Source organism: Phocoena phocoena, chromosome 4, assembly GCF_963924675.1.
Source record: "Phocoena phocoena chromosome 4, mPhoPho1.1, whole genome shotgun sequence".
In the NCBI taxonomy this organism is placed as follows: Eukaryota; Metazoa; Chordata; class Mammalia; order Artiodactyla; family Phocoenidae; genus Phocoena; species Phocoena phocoena.
Genome location: NC_089222.1, coordinates 37,960,810 through 37,982,715, shown reverse-complemented (window position 1 = coordinate 37,982,715; position 21,906 = coordinate 37,960,810). Strand labels below are relative to the sequence as shown.

Here is a 21,906-nt window from a genome sequence, read left to right as displayed (position 1 = left end):
AGTGCATTTGGGTGAAAAATGAAGTAATATGATTTGGGGAGAGACAAGAACGAAAAACGGGTTCAAGAGTATTTCCTTGAATGCTTTTTGTGGGTTTTAGGTTTTGTCCTATAATCAGTGATTGGGAAGTCATTAAAGGATTTTAAGCAGGGTTACGATATAGTCAGATTAATCTTTTAGAAAGATAATTGGTCACATAATTGAGATAGATAATAGAAAATTGGTGGGTAGCTGAAAAAGGGAGGGGGGAATCAGAGAGTCCAGATGGGAGGTTAATGCAGCAAACCAAGTAAGCAATGATGAAGATCTGAACAAGGGTGGTACAAGGAATGGACCACAGAGCGTCAGCATGTGGACTGGAGGAGTTGGTGCCCCGCTGAAGAAGACTGAAGGAGGAGAAGAGGCAGCTGAGATAATGCCTTGGCTTCTGACTGGGATGACCAGATGCATGGGTGGAGGCATTGTTAAATGAGAAGGAAGAGTAGATTCTGGGGAGTGAGGACAGACTCCATTAGGCATGACAGATGCCCATGGGACAGCCACATGGACATGTCTGATAGGCACGAAGAAGTAGTGGTGTTTAGCTCAGCGGTGAGTCAGTGCTGATGACACTGATTTAGAAGTCTTTGTAACAGTGGTGGGCCAGATGCAGCCTCCCAGAAAACCCCCTGGGCAGTACTATTTTCTAAAAGATAGGTATTTTTTCACACTCAGTTAGTTTATCCTTCAAATCTAGTTCAATATTTATAGCAGAAACAAAGTATTAGCAACCTTATTTTATTGGTGTAACTTAAAACAGCCAGTGTGAAATACCAACCATTTATTCTATTTTGGGGGAAGGTGAAAGTTGCCATCTTATTTATCTATTTGCCTAGGTCTTTATTTTTTAAAAAATGTTTTTACTATTAGAATTCTCATTCAATCTTAAGGTTGAAATATATATATATATATATATATATGTATGTATATGTATATAATCAGTAGTAGTAGTAGTTTTTGCTTTAGTTACTCAAGTGGCTTTTCTAAGTGTACATATATTAGTCCAGAAAGCACTTGGACTGATGAATTAAGAAGCCTTGAGGGTTTGCGGAGCTCTAAAGAAGCGTGCTTTGTGACTGGCTGCCTTTCGCCTGTTGAGAGTCCTTATTTATTGCTAAGGATGTTTCAACAGATGCTGAAAAGTCAACAACAGAAATATTTTTCCGGTTGCTTTTGGGCTTAGTCACCTTCAAATATTTTGCATCTCCTTTTCTTTTCCTCCTTTCGTTAGTGCATTTTTAGAAGCTTTTCAGCTGTTTGTAAGCTTTTCTCAAATAGTGATGGAGATCAGCCAGTCATATACTTCAAATACAGTGTAGTAGCTACTTCTTCCTCCTTTAAAAACCTGAGTTTGGAGGGAAACAAAAATGCCTTTAGGGAGATGCACTGAGAGCCAGGAGACCTGGGTTCTACTATTAACTTTTTCTATTATGAGTTTATGCTGTTGGATTGTTATCTAATCTCTTTGTGCTCAGTTTCTGCATCTGGAAAAGGTTTACCCTCTTATAAGGATAGTCTGGAACAAACACCTGGTATATATGGAAGCACTTTGAGTTTTTCACAAAGTCTCTGAAAGACTGTAAGACAACATGCTTGGCTACAACTGGCTAAAAGCCATCTGTATCCATTTATCTTTGTGAGGAAAAAAGGAGATGAATAAAAACACTTAGCCTGGTGCTTGGCACATAGTAGGTGCTCAGCAAAATCACAATTTTCAATGCTTCTCTTTCTTCACTCTTTTCTTGCCATCCACCTTTTATCCCTTCTTTCCTAAGATGCTTTTCGTTTTTCTTTGCTGACTTATTCAAAACCTTCCATTTTTCAGAAACAAGACCCTACATAATATTCTAGGATAATTAGTGTAATAATGCAAAACTAGAAGCAGGACCATGTCACCATGTTTTAGGAAATGTTTATGTTGTATTATCTTAGAGAACAAACAAGCTAATAGGTCAACTGATACAGCAGAGAGAAAAGTGATAGACCTAGAGTCTGGAGAAGGTCCTGATTAGGGAAGCACACGGTGGTTCCAGCCACACTGATTAAAAGGTCGCTGGTTTGGGCTTAACTTGAGTTGTCCTTGTGCTGACTTTGTGCTGATGGAGACAAGAGGCTGTGTCAGACTTCTGCTTCCTCTTTGGGGCCTTTGGCATGTGTGAATTTTGAAAATGCCTATGTTCTCTCCCTAGACATTACAGAGTAATTTGTGATTCTAATGATATTACACATTCTCTCAAGTTTTAAAAAACAGACATGTTGTTATTAACAAGGAGAGATTTTGGAGTACCCTCCAGTAAATTAATCATCAAGATCTTCTGAATGGAGGTAACTTTATGTCAATGATCTTAAATATCTTTATGCTTCAGAGAAGAAATTAAGCTGCAAGACTCAGCAGCTGGAGTTGATCTCTGCAAATGCCAGCCCTGAGCCCCCGTGACAGAGGCTTGGCTCTGTATCTGCTTCCCAAACCCTCCCTCCTTACTCCCCATCCTCACATATTAAAAAACGTCAACCGAACTCAAACCTATTCAACTACAACCGGTTTGCCACATGTGGATTAAACCTCTATGGCTTAAATTTTGTTTTGTCAAGAAAAGTAAAATTAGATCCTCTTATATAGAAAAGGGATTTTACGTTTCCTAAGTTTCGAAGGAGGAATGAAATGCCTTCTTGAATATAGAATTAGTGTAGGAATTCGAGTCTATGAATCCAACCAGGTCACTGGGCATCTCCCCCGGTCCCCAGAGGAGAACTTTCTGCACTGATGCCTGACCAGAAGTAGAGACCTCCAGAGGGCTTGGGGAGCTGACCAGGGAACACCGGCCGCTGCAGAACTGTTCTGTTCGATCTCCTTTTTTCCCTTGCTCCTATCCCCAGACCCTTTCCTAGAGGTGGAGGAAAATACCTTCAGTGAAGCCCTGGAACTTTCAGGCACCCCATTTCCATATTTTCCTGAGATGATGCCACAGGCCAGTGGAGACCATGTCATCGCTCCGACGCCTACAGAAGAAAAAACCTTAAAAAGTTACTTCTGCAAACTGGGATCAAAAGTGTCGGGGTGCTTAGAAAGGACTTGGTTAGTTGTGGGGAAAACTGGCCAGATATGTGAGCTAATATCAGCATAAATCTTTTCATTACAGTTCAGGCATCTGCCAATCGTGCTTCATTTTTATAAACCTACCAAACGTGCACTGTTGGTTACGGGGAACTTCATTATTTCTTCCCTTCATTCTACATGCATTTTTTGAACACCTACTGAGTACAGCTTGTACACCAGTCACAAGTGACAGCTCTGCTTGGCTGTCATGAGTGATACTCTGGAGGTTAAGTACAGGCGCTTTTGATTCTTCCAGTCTCTGGAATGCATAGTGCTGACAACCCCTAGGTTAATTAGGAACATTTAGGAAAGCACTTCAGTAACATTTTTTTCTGGATCACTGATCGTCCTGCTGTTAAAAATAATCAGTAAATTTGATTGTGAAGATTACCTATTTTATGGTAGAGCTCCGGTAGCTGAACCTCCACTTTCTCTCTCTGGAAAAGATGGTACTCAGCTTGTTCACAGACTGGTGGGATCATGTTGAATTGTCTTGCTACAGAGTAGGCTTCCTAGGGGGAGATAAAAGTGCAACTGAATTTGTAGCTGATGAGAAATAAGGCTGTATGCATGAAAAAATTTCATCTTGGTGAAATCAATACAAACCAAGAAGAATGCAGATTGCCAAAGAGTAAGCAAAGTTATGACCATCAATTTCACTAAGAAATACCAATGCAGGGAATCCTTATTATTCTTTGAGAGGTTTTGGAATGAGTAAGGTCCGGGGAAAATTAGTCAAAGTATGAATTATGGACTAATACAAAGAAAACGTAGTTTGACTATTTCTAGGTTCCTAAAGAAATAAAACTTAACTAATATAATAATATAAAAATGATCTGTAATTAGCATGTTATGAACAGTACCATTATTTAATACATTTAAAAAAACCCTGGAATATTGTGTTCATATGTCTCGTTAGCTGAGAAATTTACTCTCTTACTACCAGAGAACATGCTAAAGCACAATTCCTGTTAGACACCTGCACCCTCCCTACTGTATTCTGAGCTGAGGAGATCCACCCCCCATATCCATCTCTATTACTGATGGAATTGATCATAGAATTCTAGTGCCATTGTGATTGTGAAGAAAGTTTGCAAAAGATCTTACAACTTACACATGATATCTAACAAACAATAATAGGTACTCAATGGCCATTTAAAAATAGAAATGAAATTACCATGATCTCCATGGCACTCCAGCGGGAGGTTCCCCAGTACATTGCCATTCCTTGGTTTATCACATGTGTCATGGCTCGAACGATTTCTATGGAAAGCCAAATGGTTAGCACTACATATACTTTTCAAAGTTATATAGTCTTTTTTTTCCTTTTCCTGCCCAAACTTCGATATTTAATGCAATTATTTGTTGGATTAATATAATTACTTTGACACTGGTGATAACATAATAGTCTAACATAAAATATTGATAGTTTGGAGGTGGTTGGTACTTTTGGGTAAACTGACGTTCCATTTTCAGATTGCAGCAACAACATGAAATGATATTAAAAACAGAATGACCACTTTAAGTTCTTCCTTTACTTTTATCGCTTCAGGATTCCTGGCTGGATAAAAGAACACATGATTCACCTCTTTCAGAACATGGGGACCTTAAGGGCTCACTAAAGTGAGAAGTGAGAGAAAGCATTTGTTTTCACTTTGTAGAATGGAGGGTCATTGGGGATAGAAGGCCTGCCTCTGTGTGTGGGATCTGCAGAGCTAAGACTCACTCAGGGTGGCTGTTTAATAGAGATGACTCAACAACAATGTGTTTGGCAGAAAGATAAACATATTAAATGCTGAACAAACAGCCAAAGCCACAGTGGCTCCCAGCCCGTATGGGCTACTCTGTCCTTGACCACTTTGGACCAAAGTTCATTCTAAGACACCCATGTCATGCATTTCACTGGGGCCTGCGTGTGGCCCCGCCCCGCTTGCTCATCAGCCTCTTTCAGCTTGACATCATATATCCTAAACAGGAGAATGAACCCCTTCCCAGAGGGGTGGAGCTGAGCTAATCTTCTTGGCACCAGCCGATGTGATGCAGAACCAGGGAGCATGGAGAACCTCAAGTTCAATTGAGTGATAAGTCACAGACACGGTTGGATTTCTTCTATAAAGCAGGTCAGCCAAATACCCAGGATGCCAGGTCATTTGACATTTTCAAGGGGTTGCAGGCCACGGGCTTTTCTTGCCCCACTAATATCTGGTAGGTTACGTGTCCTTCAGAAGAATCAAATCCTTTCTCAAACTCAAGTTGAGTAGATGTGTTCTTCTTTTATTTCTCACCAGCAATCACTGTCTTAATTGATCAGGGACGGGATTTGGAACGAGACAGCGAGGGTTAGGGTCTTAGCTTGCTTGCTTGTTTGGCTTATGTAAACCATTTAAAATTGCCCTTGGTTTCTCTGGAAGATGGGAATGCTTTTACTCACCAGAGTCCCAACAGAGGTAGAACTTGGCTTATAAGGAAAATATTTTTCTTTCTTGGAGAAAGACTTCTAAATATCAGTTTATTACTCAGCAACTAAATCTATGAAGATAGTTCTCCCTTGATAAAGCAAACGAGATACAAAAGGTTATATGAAACCTTTTCTTTCCTTTTATTATACAAATGGAAATGAGTACCTGTGCTAAAATTTCTGAAAGTCTAAAGCCATTATTTAAATCTCTGCCCCAAAGTATTCTCTCTTTGGAGATCTCCATCGTTGTGCTAGTTCCCTTTCCTTTCACATCCTGTTTCACCCAGAGCTGAGATGTTCATCCAGTCAACAGGATTTATGAGGCGTCTGCTACGCTGGGGGTTGGGGATATTGGGGCAAATCAAACACGTTGGTAAACACTGAGGAGGTTAACAGAATAAAATGAGCCCGAGAGCCTCCCCTGTCTCCATTCTGTAATCACGTAAGGTGAGCACAGGACTGGCCAGTGGCTTGGCCATGCGGCAGCTCCCAAGGCCTTGGCAAGAGCAGGTAAGGTGGAGTGGAGGTGGTACTCCTCCTGTACCTTCATTCCCTTATTTCACACACATGTATTAAGAACTTAATATTTGCCAGGCACTGGGCTCATCTGTGAGTAAAACAGATACAAAGCTCCTTGAGTTCTGAATTGAGTAGAGAACATGGAGATGTAAACAAGTAGGTAATTACAAAATGTGACATGTTATGAAGAAAACCAATAGGGGGCTGAGATAGGGAATAAGAGGGAAGACCCGATTTTAGTTGGTTAAGGAAGGTCTCCCTGAGGAGTAATGTTTAGGCACAAAAAATAAATAGGGGCCAGTCAGGTGAAGAACAGTGGAGGAGGATTGTAGGCCACTGGAGCAGCACGTGCAAAGGCCCTGAGGCTGGACAGAGCTTGGTGAGTTCCCGCAATCAGGAAGCCATGGAAGCTGAGTCAGGAAGCAGGACAGGGCTACAGGATGAAGTTGGCAGAGGGCAAACCGTGTTATTTGTCTGTTATTCAGGGCTTGATGGGAAGTCACTAACATTTTTAGGTAAGGAAATGACGATGCAGTGAACATTTCAGAACACTATCTGACCGTGCTGTGGGGCTGGAGGGGGGCTGGAGGAAGCAGGAAGATCTTTAGGAAGGTATTGCAGTACTCCAGGCAGGAATTGAGGGGGCTTGGAATCGGGAGGTGGTAGCAAAGACAGAGGCATGAATGGATCAAAATCTGTTTGGGGGGTAGTATCCCCTAGACTTGCAGATGGACTGAACATGGCAAGTGAGGACGAAGAGGAATGAAGGCGATCTCCCAGATAACTGGCCATTCACCGAGATGCAGGAGACTGAGCGAGGAACAGGTTTGGGAGGAAGAGCCAGGGTCTCCCCTTGGACACACCAAAAATGGAGATGACTGTGAGAGACTGAGGGGAGATGTCGAGTGGAGATAACTGGGTAATGACACGGTGAACAACCTGGGCTGGAAGCGAGCTATTTATTAATTACCAGTCTTTAACTGTATTTAAATCCATGGAAGTGGATGAGACTATAAAAGGGAAGTCTGCCCAGAGAAAAGAGTAGAGGTTCTAAGAGCCAGAGCAGGAGTCGGGGAGAGGTCACTGCAGCCAGAGGGGCAGGAAGGAAGCCAGATGGGGGGACAGTTCAGAATCAAGAATAGGGAGTGCTTGCAGAAGGAGCTGTGCCCGAGGACTGGAACACAGGAGCATTCGAGTCAGAAGGGCACAAAACAGCGTCCACAGGATTTGGCTGTGTGACAGGGAGGTCGCTGCAGACCATGAAAAGAGTGCTGTAAGTGTCTGTGGTGCGTTGGGACCAAGGCCAGGCTGGAGCCAGTGGTAGAATGGGCGTGGGGAAGGGAAGGCGTTAGAGACAACCTGGGTAGACTCAAGTTAGGAAATGAATGGAGCAGAGAAAGAGGGCAGCAGCTGAAGGGGTACTTAGAGTCAAAGGAGAGTTTTATTTTAAAACTGGAAGATGTAAGAGTAAGCCTGTATGCCACTGGGAGTGATCTAGATAGGGGAGTTACTGAGGATGTGGGCTAGAGGGTTGGGGAGTATGGAGGGAGAGAGACTTGACACAGGGAGATGGAGGAGAACAACACTCCTGGGGGTGGGAAGGACACTTCTGGCAAGATGGTGGGACCTCAGGAGGTTTGGAGAACTCATCATAGGAAGACAGGGGAGCCCCTGTTTGATGAATTCAATTCTCAATAAACTATCAACCAAGTGAAAAAGAGGTGGGAAGTGAGGAAAAGGTGAGAAGGAACAGTTCTGAGCGTGGAAGAGCCTATGCAAGATGCCCTTATGCCCCAGGTACTTTAGCTGAGGGGTAATTTCTTTGCTCCGTGATTTGTTTGGCTACTGACTCTGCAGGAAAGGGCTGGTGGAATGCAGAAAGGAGTCTGGGAGGAGAAGGCTGCAGCACGGAATGCAGGGAGGAATGCAGAGAATGTAGAGGCCACAGTTAGAGATTCACATTGCCACAAAGTAAAACTGAATTTAATGCATACTCAATTTTTTTTTTTTTTCCTCACATGGGCATGCAGAGCCTTAGTTCCCCAACCAGGGATTGAACCTGTGCCCCCTGCAGTGGAAGCGTGGAGCCCTAACCACTGGACCGCCAGGGAATTCCCACTTCTTTTTTTTTTTTTTTTAATGTCAGAGAAAAATCCCCCAAGTTTTTAGCTATCTAGCATAATAGGAAATAACTGTACTGATAGCTGGGGTGGGTTTTTAACATAATTCTACCAAAAGGACACTAGAGGGCAGCATTGTTAAGAAAAAATCAACTGAGTTTGAATGCTTGTTTTACTTGTACATCACTTAAATGCGTTTTTAAAGCATCCTAGTCAGAGCCTCGATACTGAGTGGGGAAAAGGCCCTTAGGAAGATCATTTAGTGCATTGCTTTCACCTGCCCCTGGGAAAGGACATGCAGACAATTTAACTGATTAAATCCGGCAACTCAGGACTGAATGTGGCTCCTGGAGCCCAGACTCGCCAGCTTTTCCAGGAAGCCTTGGCACCAGTGGTTCTCAACCCTGACTGCACATTAAAACACCTGGGGAGCTTTGAAAACTACACTATCCAGGCTCCACGGAAGTTCTATTATATCAGAATCTCTGGGGGTGAGGCTGGGCATCAGTCTCATCCCAGATGATTCCAGTGTGCAGCCAGGGTTCAGGGCCGCTCGCTGTGCTTGTCTACACGGCTGGTCCTAAAGTATGGCCCCTAGACCACCAGCAGCAACCTCTGGAACCCGGTAGAAATGCATATCCTAGGGTCTTACTCCAGATGTACAGAATTACAAATTCTGGACATGGGTAGGCCCCAGCATTCTGTTTTAAGTAGCTCTCCAAGCAATTTTAGTACAGACTAAAGGTTGAGAAACACTGCTTTATATCATCCCCAAGTAAGCCATGTCAGTGAGTATCAACTTCCTCCCATATTTCCTCTTCTGCTTTGTCATCTAATCTTAGCGCTTCATGCTATACTTTAACCTTTATTTGCTTTAGTACATATGCAAACAGTCACTGTGACATGCATGCATGCATGTACACACACACACAAGCACATACACACTTTAGTATGAATTAGAGGAATTTGAAGAAAATGCAGAGGTCCAAGTTCTAGTCTACTTCAATGATCCTGGGCCTTTGTATTATGTTCGTTAGCTCTCAAATCTCAGTGTTTGAGAAACACTTCTAAACTATGGGAAAACTTGGTTAAATCCTTCCTGTGCACTCCTTTCCAGGTTGAAATCATTATTATATAACGCACAGCCCCCAGGCAGCCTGCACTCTCTCTTATTCCCTGGACTCCTGTCAGAAAGCTGGCCTCTATAAAAGCTGCAAGTCAACTTTGTTTCTCTGAGTATCCCAATTTCCCATCTGTAAAGTGAGTCTGTATTGATCCTGTGTAATTCTTTCAAAGCTTGACATGAGATGATATGAGAAGACCAATTTGTGAATCTGAAAGAGTAACACAAACTGAGTAACAAGTAAGCAGGATGTGGCCCTGGTTATTTCTTCTCAAATAAGCTCAGATTCTAACATTTTAGTTACCAAAAAAAAAAAAAAAAAAGTTGATATTCTTTTCAGTAACATAGGTCATCTGTTTAAAAATATGTATTTTATGTGAAAGGACTTAATAAAACTATTTATTTTGAGTGAAAGAAATTTGTTGATAAACTTGTTTATTTTTTCAGTTGGCTCTCATGCAAAAAAATGGCTGCTCACATTAAGCCTTTTACATGTGAAATGTTCCCTAGAACTTTGAAAGTTGTACGCAAGTGGTTATACTGCATGAACAATAAATCATAGGGACTAAAGATACAAATATGCAGAAATTAGTGTTTTTATCAGCTCCAATGTACTCAAGTTAATCTGGCCACATGGACACAAAATGATGAAAACAAAAGAAACCTTAGAGATAATTCAGTGTAGTTTCCTCTTACTCTAGATAAGGAAACAGGCTAGGAGTTCATTGTTTTAAGGAATAATTAAAAACTTGAATATTGTTAACAATTATAAATATTTCAGATATGCTTACAAAATGCTGAGAGTAAATACACAAAATAATAATTGTAATATGTAGTGGAACTGTATGTAACTTTGTTCTGTATTTTTCAAGTCCCCTGTAAATGTGTTATCATACTTTCATAATTTAAAAAAGAAAGAAGATTCCCTAACACAGCAAAGCACCACTTTAAAACACTAACATGTTATAGGTTAATTCACAAACATTAGGTTTAACTAAATGCAATTTCCACTTTTAAAGGTCAAAAATGGTTGATCTTTTTTACTGGGAGGGGACCATGTGGAGGCTGGGGCACTGGTAGAATGCAGAGACTTGGTTTCAACAGAGGAGTCATAAACACTAATAAAAACACGTCTAGACACGGGTACAATTTTTACTCCAGACCAGTTGTTTGTTTGTTATTTATCTAACTTCAGCTGTTTATTTACTTTAACTTCAGAAGCTTGTGGTGGTGGTGGTTTATAATTGTGCCTCTTTGTGGCTTAGAGGATTCCTCTTGGATATTCATCAGTCATTTACCATCATGGCTGTGGAGAATCCTCTCTCAGTGCTCCACTATCTGGAGATAGAGGACCACCTTTTCTCACTGGAATGGAAACTCATAACCATAAATGGAGTCATGCCATGTTTATCCTTAAAGGTTTGCCGACTGTCTGAAGACAGCCTGGCTCCATCTGCCTTCCAGACCACACGGGAGACTCTGGGTTTTGTCCCATCATTGTCATGAACTTGGACATGTTCTTCAACCTTGCTGAATCTCAGTTTCTTCAACACAAATGAACAGACTGATATTAATTGAGATATAGGTAATCTTTATAATAACTGTTTAGGTGGGTAATATCTTTATCCTTATTTTATTGATGAGGAACCTGAGACTCAAAAAGGCCACTTGGGCAGCTTCTCAGCAGATAGTCGGTAAGGCCACTTCTAGCTTTGAAGCTAGAAGTGGTCATCCTGGAAGGCTTTGTGCATAGTACACTGTGGAAGAAGGTGGGTTGGGGACGAAAAAATAACAGGGCATTTACTTAATTGACCTCATTGTGTATTTGTGAATGTACGATGCCTTGTGTGTGGGTCTCTCCATCCCTTTGCATTTCATACGCCGATGACTTATAGTTCATGATGTATATGAATGACTTGGGAAATGTGAGCTATCTTTTTGCTTCCTTGAAGAAAGACCTCAAATCTGATGATTCTTTGAAAAAAGAACCAAAAAATGGGTTTGAGTCTGTGTGTGACCTGTTGAAGCTTAGAAACAGAGTGGTCTTCACAAGATAGTTTGCTAGGAATAAGCTTTCTGGGTCAGGGCGATGGCCAAAATGATTCTCTATCAGAACAGACCACATTCAAGAGACTAGGAAGGATTACACATACCAAGCCAAGTCAGTAAAACCTCTCCTATCTGGAGAAATTAAACCTTGTTCCAAATTCTCACCCCAGAATAGAGCTGTGTGTCTCCAAGGACAATACACCAACCTCACCCTGAAGCTTCCCAGAACACCCTCTCTAAGGGCACAGGGTCCTCAGCCTCTCTGCTCTGACACACTGGTTTTCCCTGACCCGACAGTTTGAACTGAGCCTTTGAAATTGCCCAGATGTGATTTCCGAAACTTTTTCTGAAACATAGAAAAGGTTATTGAAGTGGGACATTTTTAGCCTCACTTTTACCTAAAGACCAAAGGTCCTGAACAAAAGCAGTAGCTGGTAAGTACCCCTAAGTTCCGAAGTGAGGTACTAGGCCACCTGTGTAGGACTGGTTAAAAAAGGTTTGGCCGTCTTTAGCTCAATCCCTACCTTAAAAGAATCAGTGGGTGGAGGTGAGGGTTGAGAGACAATTTATTTGGACTTGTTTGAGTTCTGTGACATTTTCCTACCTTCCCCTGTGATGCCACCCTCCCGCTCCATCTTTCACCTTGTCTCAAACTGAATAAAACTCCAGAACCTAAAAATCCCATTTGCAGAACTCGCAAATAAGGAAAGCTCCCTGCAGTAAAGATCTGAATGCTGTGCTTTTTTTTCCAACAGGCAAACACAGGCTGTCCTGGGGATTCTGCTCATTCCTTGTTCAGCTCCCCACTACAGAGGGGGAGGCTACTTGATGCTGTATACTTTTAATATTATTTCTTCCTGCACCAGACATGTGCTCTTTAATCCTGGCAAGACAGCAAATGTTCATTTTGCATTTAGATAAGAATGGCCAAGTGACTTGCTTCAGGCAATGAATAGCTTTCTTATCTTTCAATACTTCACTATCCTCATTATTTCTCTGTAATCCTCTTATCACTACGTCAAGTCTTTCCAGCTTCTCACCTGCTGACACTCCAAGAAATAATGTAGAATATGGATCATAAAATTGCACCTCTTGAGAGTGGGCCTCACGCAGCAGCCGCAGGGGCAAGACTCCTGAAGGACCTGGGGCACCAAACCACCTGCCTGAGGTAAAGAACTGCAACATGGGTGCTGCCATGTTGGTGGAGTCCCGAAGGGAATGCTGGGATTTTGGGGGTCCAGCTACACCCCTCAGTACCCACTCTACTTGTAACATGCTGTCAGAACAGAGTGGTAAAGTAAATAGAGATTCGTCATTTAGGCAGAAGCGGAGGGGCAGCACGTTGAAAGGAGGGCCTCTGGAGTGTGGAATTCTGGAGTTTGGAGAGAGGACCTTCAAGATGGCGGAGCAGTAAGACGTGGAGATCACCTTCCTCCCCACAAATACATCAAAAATACATCTACATGTGGAACAACTCCTATAGAACACCTACTGAATGCTGGCAGAAGACCTCAGACTTCCCAAGAGGCAAGAAACTCCCCACGTACCTGGCCATGTGGCTAATAGGGTCCTGGTGCTCCGGCTGGGTGTCAGGCCTGAGCCTCTGTGGTGGGAGAGCCGAGTTCAGGACATTGGTCCACAGAGACCTCCTGGCCCCTCGTAATATCAATTGTCGAAAGCTCTCCCAGATCTCCATCTCAATGCTAAGACCCAGCTCCACTCAACGACCAGCAAACTCCAGTGCTGGACACACCATGCCAAACAACTAGCAAGACAGGAACACAACCCCACCCATTAGCAGAGAGGCTGCCTAAAATCATAAAAAGGTCACAGATACCCCAAAACACACCACCGGACATGGTCCTGCCCACCAGAAAGACAAGATCCAGCCTCATCCACCAGAAAAAAGGCACCAGTCCCCTCCACCAGGAAGCCTACACAACCCATTGAATCAACTTTACCCACTGGGGGAAGACATCAAAAACAACAGGAACTACAAACCTGCAGCCTGTGAAAAGGAGACCCCAAACACAGTAAGTTAAGCAAAATGAGAATACAGACAAATACACAGCAGATGAGGGAGCAAGATAAAAACTCACCAGACCAAACAAATGAAGAGGAAATAGGCACTCTACCTGAAAAAGAATTCAGAATAATGATAGTAAAGATGATCCAAAATCTTGGAAAGAGAATGAAGAAAATACAAGAAACATTTAACAAGGACCTAGAACTAAAGAGCAAACAAACAATGATGAACAACACAATACATGAAATTAAAAATTCTCTAGAAGGGGTCAGTAGCAGAATACTGAGGCAGAAGGACGGATAAGTAACCTGGAAGATAAAATAGTGGAAATAACTACCGCAGAGCAGAATAAAGAAAAAAGAATGAAAAGAACTGAGGACAGCCCTCTGGGACAACATTAAACGCACCAACATTCAAATTATAGGGGTCCCAGAAGAAGAAGAGAAAAAGAAAGGGACTGAGAAAATATTTGAAGAGATTATAGTTGAAAACTTCCCTAATATGGGAAAGGAAATAGTTAATCAACTATAAATAGTTAATATAAGATAAATCCAAGGAGAAACATGCCAAGACACATATTTATCAAACTATCAAAAATTAAATACAAGGAAAAAATACTAAAAGCAGCAAGGGAAAAGCAACAAATAACATACAAGGGAATCCCCATAAGGTTAACAGCTGATTTTTCAGCAGAAACTCTGCAAGCCAGAAGGGAGTGGCAGGACATATTTAAAATGATGAGAGGGAAACACCTACAATCAAGATTACTCTACCCAGCAGGGATCTCATTGAGATTCAAGGGAGAAATTAAAACCTCTTCGGACAAGCAAAAGCTAAGAGAATTCAGCACCACCAAACCACATTTACAACAAATACTAAAGGAACTTCTCTAGGCAGGAAACACAAGAGGAGGAAATGACCTACAATAACAAACCCAAAACAATTACAAAAATGGTAACAGGAACATACATATTGATAATTACCTTAGATGTAAATGGATTAAATGCTCGAACCAACAGACATAGACTGGCTGAATGGATAAAAAAACCAGACCCGTATATATGCTGTCTACAGGAGACCCACTTCAGACCTAGGGACCCATACAGACTGAAAGTGATGGGATAGAAAAAGATGTTCCATGCAAATGGAAATCACAAGAAAGCTGGAGTAGCAATTCTCATATCAGACAAAATAGACTTTAAAATAAAGATTATTACAAGAGACAAAGATGGACACTATATAATGATCAAGGGATCAATCCAAGAAGAAGATATAACAATTGTAAATATTTATGCATCCAACATAGGAGCACCTCAATACATAAGGCAAGTGCTAACAGCCATAAAAGGGGAAATCAACAGTAACACAATGATAGTAGGGGACATTAAAAACATCCCACTTTCACCAAGGGACAGATCATCCAAAATGAAAATAAGTAAGGAAATACAAGCTTTAAATGATACATTAAACAAAATGGACTTAATTGATACTTATAGGACAAAAACAACAGAATACACTCTCTTCTCAAGTGCTCATGGAACATTCTCCAGGATAGATCATATCTTGGGTCGCAAATCAAGCCTTGGTAAATTTAAGAAAACTGAAATCGTATCAAGTATCTTTTCCGACCACAACACTATAAGACTAGATATCAACTACAGGAAAAAAACATGGAGGCTAAACAATACACTACTAAATAACCAAGAGATCACTGAAGAAATCAAAAAGTACCTAGAAACAAATGACAATGAAAACACGACGACCCAAAACCTATGGGATGCAGCAAAAGCAGTTCTAACAGGGAAGTTTATAGTAATACAATCCTACCTCAAGAAACAAGAAACATCTCAAACAACCTAAACTTACACCTGAAGCAATTAGAGAAAGAACAAAAAACCCCCAAAGTTAGCAGAAGGAAAGAAATCATAAAGATTGGATCAGCAATAAATGAAAAGAAATGAAGGAAATGCTAGCAAAGATCAATAAGACTAAAAGCTGGTTCCTTGAGAAGATAAACAAAATTGATAAACCATTAGCCAGACTCATCAAGAAAAAAAGGGAGAAGACTCAAATCAATAGAATTAGAAACGAAAAAGGAGAAGTAACAACTGACACTGCAGAAATACAAAGGATCATGAGAGATTACTACAAGCAACACTATGCCAATAAAATGGACAACCTGGAAGAAATGGACACATTCTTAGAAAGGCACAACCTTCCGAGACTGAACCAGGAAGAAATAGGAAATATAAACAGACCAATCACAAGCACTGAAATTGAAACTGTGATTTAAAATCTTCCAACAAACATAAGCCCAGGACCAGATGGCTTCACGGGCGAATTCTATCAAACATTTAGAGAAGAGCTAACACCTATGCTTCTCAAACTCTTCCAAAATATAGCAGAGGGAGGAACACTCCCAAACTCATTCTACGAGTCACCATCACCCTGATACCAAAACCAGACAAAGATGTCACAGAAAAGAAAACTACAGGCCAATATCACTGATGAACATAGATGCAAAAATCCTCAACAAAATACTAGCAAACAGAATCCAACAGCACATTAAAAGGATCAAACACCATGATCAAATGGGGTTTATCTCAGAAATGCAAGTATTCTTCAAGATACACAAATCAGTCAATGTGATACACCATATTAACAAATTGAAGGAGAAAAACCATATGATCATCTCAATAGATGCAGAAAAACTATCAACAAGATTCAACACCCATTTATGATAAAAAACCCTCCAGAAAGTAGGCATAGAGGGAACTTACCTCAACATAATAAAGGCCATATATGACAACCCACAGCCAACATCGTTCTCAATGGTGAAAAACTGAAACCACTTCCACTAAGATCAGGAACAAGACAAGGTTGTCCACTCTCACCACTCTTATTCAACATAGTTTTGGAAGTTTTAGCCACAGCAATCAGAGAAGAGAAAGAAATAAAAGGAATCCAAATCAGAAAAGAAGAAGTAAAGCTGTCACTGTTTGCAGATGACATGATACTATATATAGAGAATCCTAAAGATGCTACCAGAAAACTACTAGAGTTCATCAATGAATTTGGTAAAGTAGTAGGATACAAAATTAATGCACTGAAATCTCTTGCATTCCTATACACTAATGATGAAAAATATGAAAGAGAAATGAAAGAAACACTCCCATTTACCATTGCAACAAAAAGAATAAAATACCTAGGAATATGCCTGCCTAAGGAGACAAAAGACCTGTATGCAGAAAACTATAAGACACTGATGAACGAAATTAAAGATGATACCAACAGATGGAGAGATATACCATGTTCCTGGATTGGAAGAATCAACATTGTAAAAATGACTATACTACCCAAAGCGATCTACACAATCAATGCAATCCCTATCCACCTACCAATGGAATTTTTCACAGAACTAGAACAAAAAATTTCACAATTTGTATGGAAACACAAAAGACCCTGAATAGCCAAAGCAATCTTGAGAAAGAAAAACAGAGCTGGAGGAATCAGGCTCCCGGACTTCAGACTCTACTACAAACCTACAGTATTTAAGACAGCATGGTACAAAAACAGAAATATAGATCAATGGAACAGGATAGAAAGTGCAGAGGTAAACACATGCACATATGGTCACGTTATGTTTGATAAAGGAGGAAAGAATATACAATGGAGAAAAGGCAGGCTCTTCAATAAGTGGTGCTGGGGAAACTGGACAGCTACATTTAAAAGAATGAAATTAGAACACTTCCTAACACCATACACAAAAATAAACTCAAAATGGATTAAAGACCTAAATGTAAGGCCAGACACTATGAAACTCTTAGAGGAAAACATAGGCAGAACACTCTATGGCATAAATCACAGCAAGATCCTTTTTGACCCACCTCTTAGAGAAATGGAAATAAAAACAAAAATAAACAAATGGGACCTAATGAAACTTAAAAGCTTTTGCACAGCAAAGGAAACCATAAACAAGATGAAAAGACAATCTGCAGAATGGGAGAAAATATTTGCAAACGAAGCAGCTAACAAAGGATTAATTACCAAAATATACAAGCAGCTCATGCAGCTCAATATCAAAAAAACAAACAACCCAATTCAAAAATGGGCAGAAGACCTAAATAGACATTTCTCCAAAGAAGATATACAGATTGCCAACAAACACGTGAAAGGATGCTCAACTTCACTAATCATTAGAGAAATGCAAATCAAAAGTACAATGAGGTTATCACCTCACACTGGTCAGAATGGCCATCATGAAAATGTCTACAAACAATAAATGTTGGAGAGGGTGTGGAGAAAAAGGAACCCTCTTGCACTGTTGGTGGGAATGTAAATTGATACAGCCACTATGGAGAACAGTATGGAGATTCCTAAAAAATTAAAAATAGAACTACCATACGACCCAGCAATCCCACTACTGGGCATATACCCAGAGAAAACCATAATTCAAAAAGAGTCATGTACCACAATGTTCATTGCAGCACTATTTACAATAGCCAGGACATGGAAGCAACCTAAGTGTCCATCGACAGATGAATGGATAAAGAAGATGTGGCACATATATACAATGGAATATTACTCAGCCATAAAAAGAAACGAAATTGAGTTATTTGTAGTGAGGTGGATGGACCTAGAGTCTGTTATACAGAGTGAAGTAAGTCAGAAAGAAAAACAAATACCGTACACTAACACATATATATGGAATCTTAAAAAAAAAATGGTTCTGAAGAACCTAGGGGCAGGACAGTAATAAAGACACAGACATAGAGAATGAACTTGAGGACACGTGGAGGAGGAAGGGTAAGCTGGGACAAAGTGAGAGAGTGGCATGGACATATATACACAGTACCAAATGTAAAATAGATAGCTAGTGGGAAGCAGCCGCATAGCACAGGGAGATCAGCTCGGTGTTTTGTAACCACCTAGAGGGGTGGGATACGGAGGGTGGGAGGGAGACGCAGAGGGAGGGGATATAGGGATATATGTATATGTATAGCTGATTCACTTTGTTATAAAGCAGAAACTAACACACCATTGTAAAGCAATTACACTCCAATAAAGATGTTAAAAAAAAATTTTGCACCTCTTCTCTGAACATAATCTAAACATGGTGCCCACTATTTCCTACTAAAACCTGATGATTCCAACCTATCAGTTTGTAATTCTTCTGTTGGTTAATACTAATTAAAGAGGTGATTTCTGTCCTGATGAAAGGGAGGCAGCATTTATGAGGAGCAGAGAGTACAGTGCTCTTCCTGCATAGGTCAAATTCTATAGGATTTGTGAACAGGGGAATGCATTCCAATTCATTTAAAAACATTCAAAATGAGAATAAGTAAACCCGTTGCCTTAAATTTTGTCTGGAGCAAGGCAACAAACAAATTTAAAGAAAGAAATCTAAATGAACTATAAAACTCCAGGCTTGAGCATATTTCCTAGATACCTCACTTATATATTCATTTGTGAAGCTAAAAGTTATATCATCAATGGTTTGTTTCCTTTGACATCTGGGATTTCCTTTGACAATCTTATTAGTCAACCTTTAAAAAAGGCTTAGTAGTTTGAATATGAGCATTCCCCATATTCAAATGCGGGATATCCCACATTTAATTTATATCCCTCTGACATAAATTAAAAACATTAAAATTTGGAAAAAGATTCTTTTTTCTAAAATTTTTAACGTTTTGCTCTTGTCAATTAAGTCCCACAAATTTTATCATAGAATATGGCTGTCTTAGTCCATTTGGGCTGCAGTAACAAATATACCATAGACATGTAACAAAAATACCATAGATGGCTTAAACAGCAAACATTCATTTCTCAGTCTGGAGCCTGGGAAGTCCAAGATCAAGACTCTGGCAGATTTGTTATCTGGTGAGAGCTCTCTTCCTGGTTCATAGACAGGCCACCTTCTCGCTTTGTTGTCACATGGTGTAAGAGGTGAGGGAGCTGTCTGGGTTCTCTTTTATAAGGGCACTAATCCCTTTCATGAGGGCTCCACCCTCATGAGCTAGTCACTTACCAAGGCCCCACCTCTTAATAGCATCATTTTGGGGGTTAAGTTTCAACATATGGATTTTGCGGGGACACAAACATTCAGGCTACAGAAATGTCCTAGGAAATTCTCAAAGCAGTTGTTACTAGCTGCTTATCCTTTCCATAGATGACATTCCCGTGAACATCTGATTTTTTTCCAGTGAATGTACCAGGATGAATGATCTACAAAATGTATGCAGAAATAAACAAGGAAATTAATCTGCCTTGTAGATTTATTTGATAGAACCAATTTATTCTAACTTTAGAATAGCTAAAGTGAAGTGATTCTTATGTATCAGAAACAATTATGGTAGACGTTAATTCTGGTATATGACAATAAAACATATCAGCAACACATAGAAAGATATGATAGAAGTTACAGATACCCTTCAGTCAGCTATAATATATAAAAAGTCTGAAGATTTGAGAATTATTAGCTTTTTATTTTGCAATCCTCTTGAGCTGTGGGTTGTAGCTTTCCTCACTGAGAAATGAGGATGTTTCAAACTTCTTAGTGTATCAGTTAGGTTTCAGGGCTTTTTGTATGGAGTAAGTTATTGAAAACTCAGTTGAAAGTCCTTAAATTATAAAAGAGAACCAAGTTGTTGAGGATCAGCTTTTTTCTAACTCTCTGCTCTGCTATCCCCAGGCTGGTTTCCCTTGTCGCATTAGGGTGGCTCTCAGTAGTATTTATGGCCATGTGGTTTTTTATCCATACTGAGCAGGGCCCTTTTGCCTCAGTATTCCAAGACCCCTGAGATTCACTCTAATTAGGCTGCTTTGGTCACACGAACCAGTGACTCCAGCTAAGGAAAAGATGGGCTGATAAGTTTAACACAACCCAGAGCCCACCTTGGAACGAGGTCCAGCAAAAGGAAAGGAAGCAGCCTTCCTCTGGGTCAATTGGCAGTCTGGGGAAGGGTCATCACCCACATGAAAATGTGGATACCTGAGGAGGGATGTCTGCTGGGCAGACAACCAACAATTTTCACTATTCTCAGACAGGGTCTTGCTGGGCACACCAACAACAGAGGGTCCAGGGAGAGACCTAACTCTATTGAGTGCCTACTATGTGCTGGGCTCCGTGCTGGGCATTTTACCAACATTACTGCATTCGAGTTTTACTGCAGTCCTATGCGGTGGTATTATTACATTTCCATTTTACATTTGAAGCAATTGAAGCTCAAAGAGATTAAAAACTTGATGAAGCCAGGTTTGCACATTTCCTCCTAAACCAGCCCCATGCTCAAACAAAATGAAACAGAGTATCTTTTTCCCTTTTTCATCCATATTTGTATATTTTATGCCCACTCTTTTGATTCTGCTATTTGAGTACATAAATTATATAGACATATCAAAAGGAAATGTATTATGCAAAACACTCGATAAAGAATAGTTTTCTAAATGTTCACTGAGATACTAAAAAATAAATTTAACCCAAATCCACCCATTCTACATGGTGCCTAATATTTCTGTATCCATTATCAGTGGTTGTTCTTATATTTGGGAGCATCTGTCATTGCATTGTAGATTACCTGACTCAAGCCTTGAATTTCTGATCTTTTCTTTTTTTCTTTGTGGTACGCGGGCCTCTCACTGTTGTGGCCTCTCCCATTGCGGAGCACAGGCTCTGGATGCGCAAGCTCAGCGGCCATGGCTCACAGGCCCAGCCGCGCCGCGGCACGTGAGATCTTCCCGGACCGGGGCACGAACCCGTGTCCCCTGCATTGGCAGGCGGACTCTCAACCACTGCGCCACCAGGGAAGCCCGAGTTTCTGATCTTTTAAACTGTGTGACTGTCATCCTCATTGGTCAGACAGACAGATGTGGAAAGTTGACATGAAGCTTCTTATTCTATTATACTATCTGGAGCTTTTTATTTATACAAGTGTGTATCAGCTTCTTGGGACAGGCTTTATTTTGAAAGGAATTCTATCTTCTGGAGGAAAGAATAAAGCAAGCCAACTTGGCAGAGGATTGATAAGAGTAAAAAATATTTACCCTAATGAGATTTTCTACTGGCAAATCCAGTTTCATGCTGTAACAGGAGGCAATCTTTATTGCTTCTTTGAAAGTGTAGAGCTGGCTTTACTTCCTGGTTCTACCATGGGAGGTGTCTGGAAGGAGATGCTGTCTTAATCTTAATGATATTAAAACCTCTACCCTACAGCAGATGCAACTCACTGGCAGCCCCAAATCCATTTTGGCTCCGCAGCACTTATCTGTATTTGCCAGGTATCTGGTAACTAAACAAAAGGCAACTTTAAACTTGACACGGTAGAGTGGAATCATTTTCTCAGCTTTTCAACAGTGAACTACTTGGTAAAAAGAGGAGCTACTCACTCTGTTAATATTTTAAAATGAGGCACCTTCTGCTCTGTTATGTTCAAATGTAAGGCAGGCCCAGTAGTGGCTGGGCAATATTCACTGCAA

At 40.6% G+C, this 21,906-nt stretch overlaps 1 protein-coding gene across 5 annotated transcripts in view; it reads right to left on the bottom strand.

Annotated features, from left to right (window-relative positions):
- KCNAB1 (potassium voltage-gated channel subfamily A regulatory beta subunit 1) overlaps nucleotides 1-21,906 on the bottom strand; it is a 416,921-nt gene that overhangs the window by 16,754 nt on the left and 378,261 nt on the right. For all 5 annotated transcript variants that reach the window (XM_065876516.1, XM_065876519.1, XM_065876517.1 and 2 more), the window contains 3 exons: nucleotides 4,314-4,399; nucleotides 3,528-3,648; nucleotides 2,945-3,039 (listed from right to left, as the gene is read on the bottom strand). In XM_065876516.1, coding sequence (XP_065732588.1) covers nucleotides 2,945-3,039; nucleotides 3,528-3,648; nucleotides 4,314-4,399 — 302 coding nt within the window. The remainder of the gene's footprint in view (nucleotides 1-2,944; nucleotides 3,040-3,527; nucleotides 3,649-4,313; nucleotides 4,400-21,906) is intronic.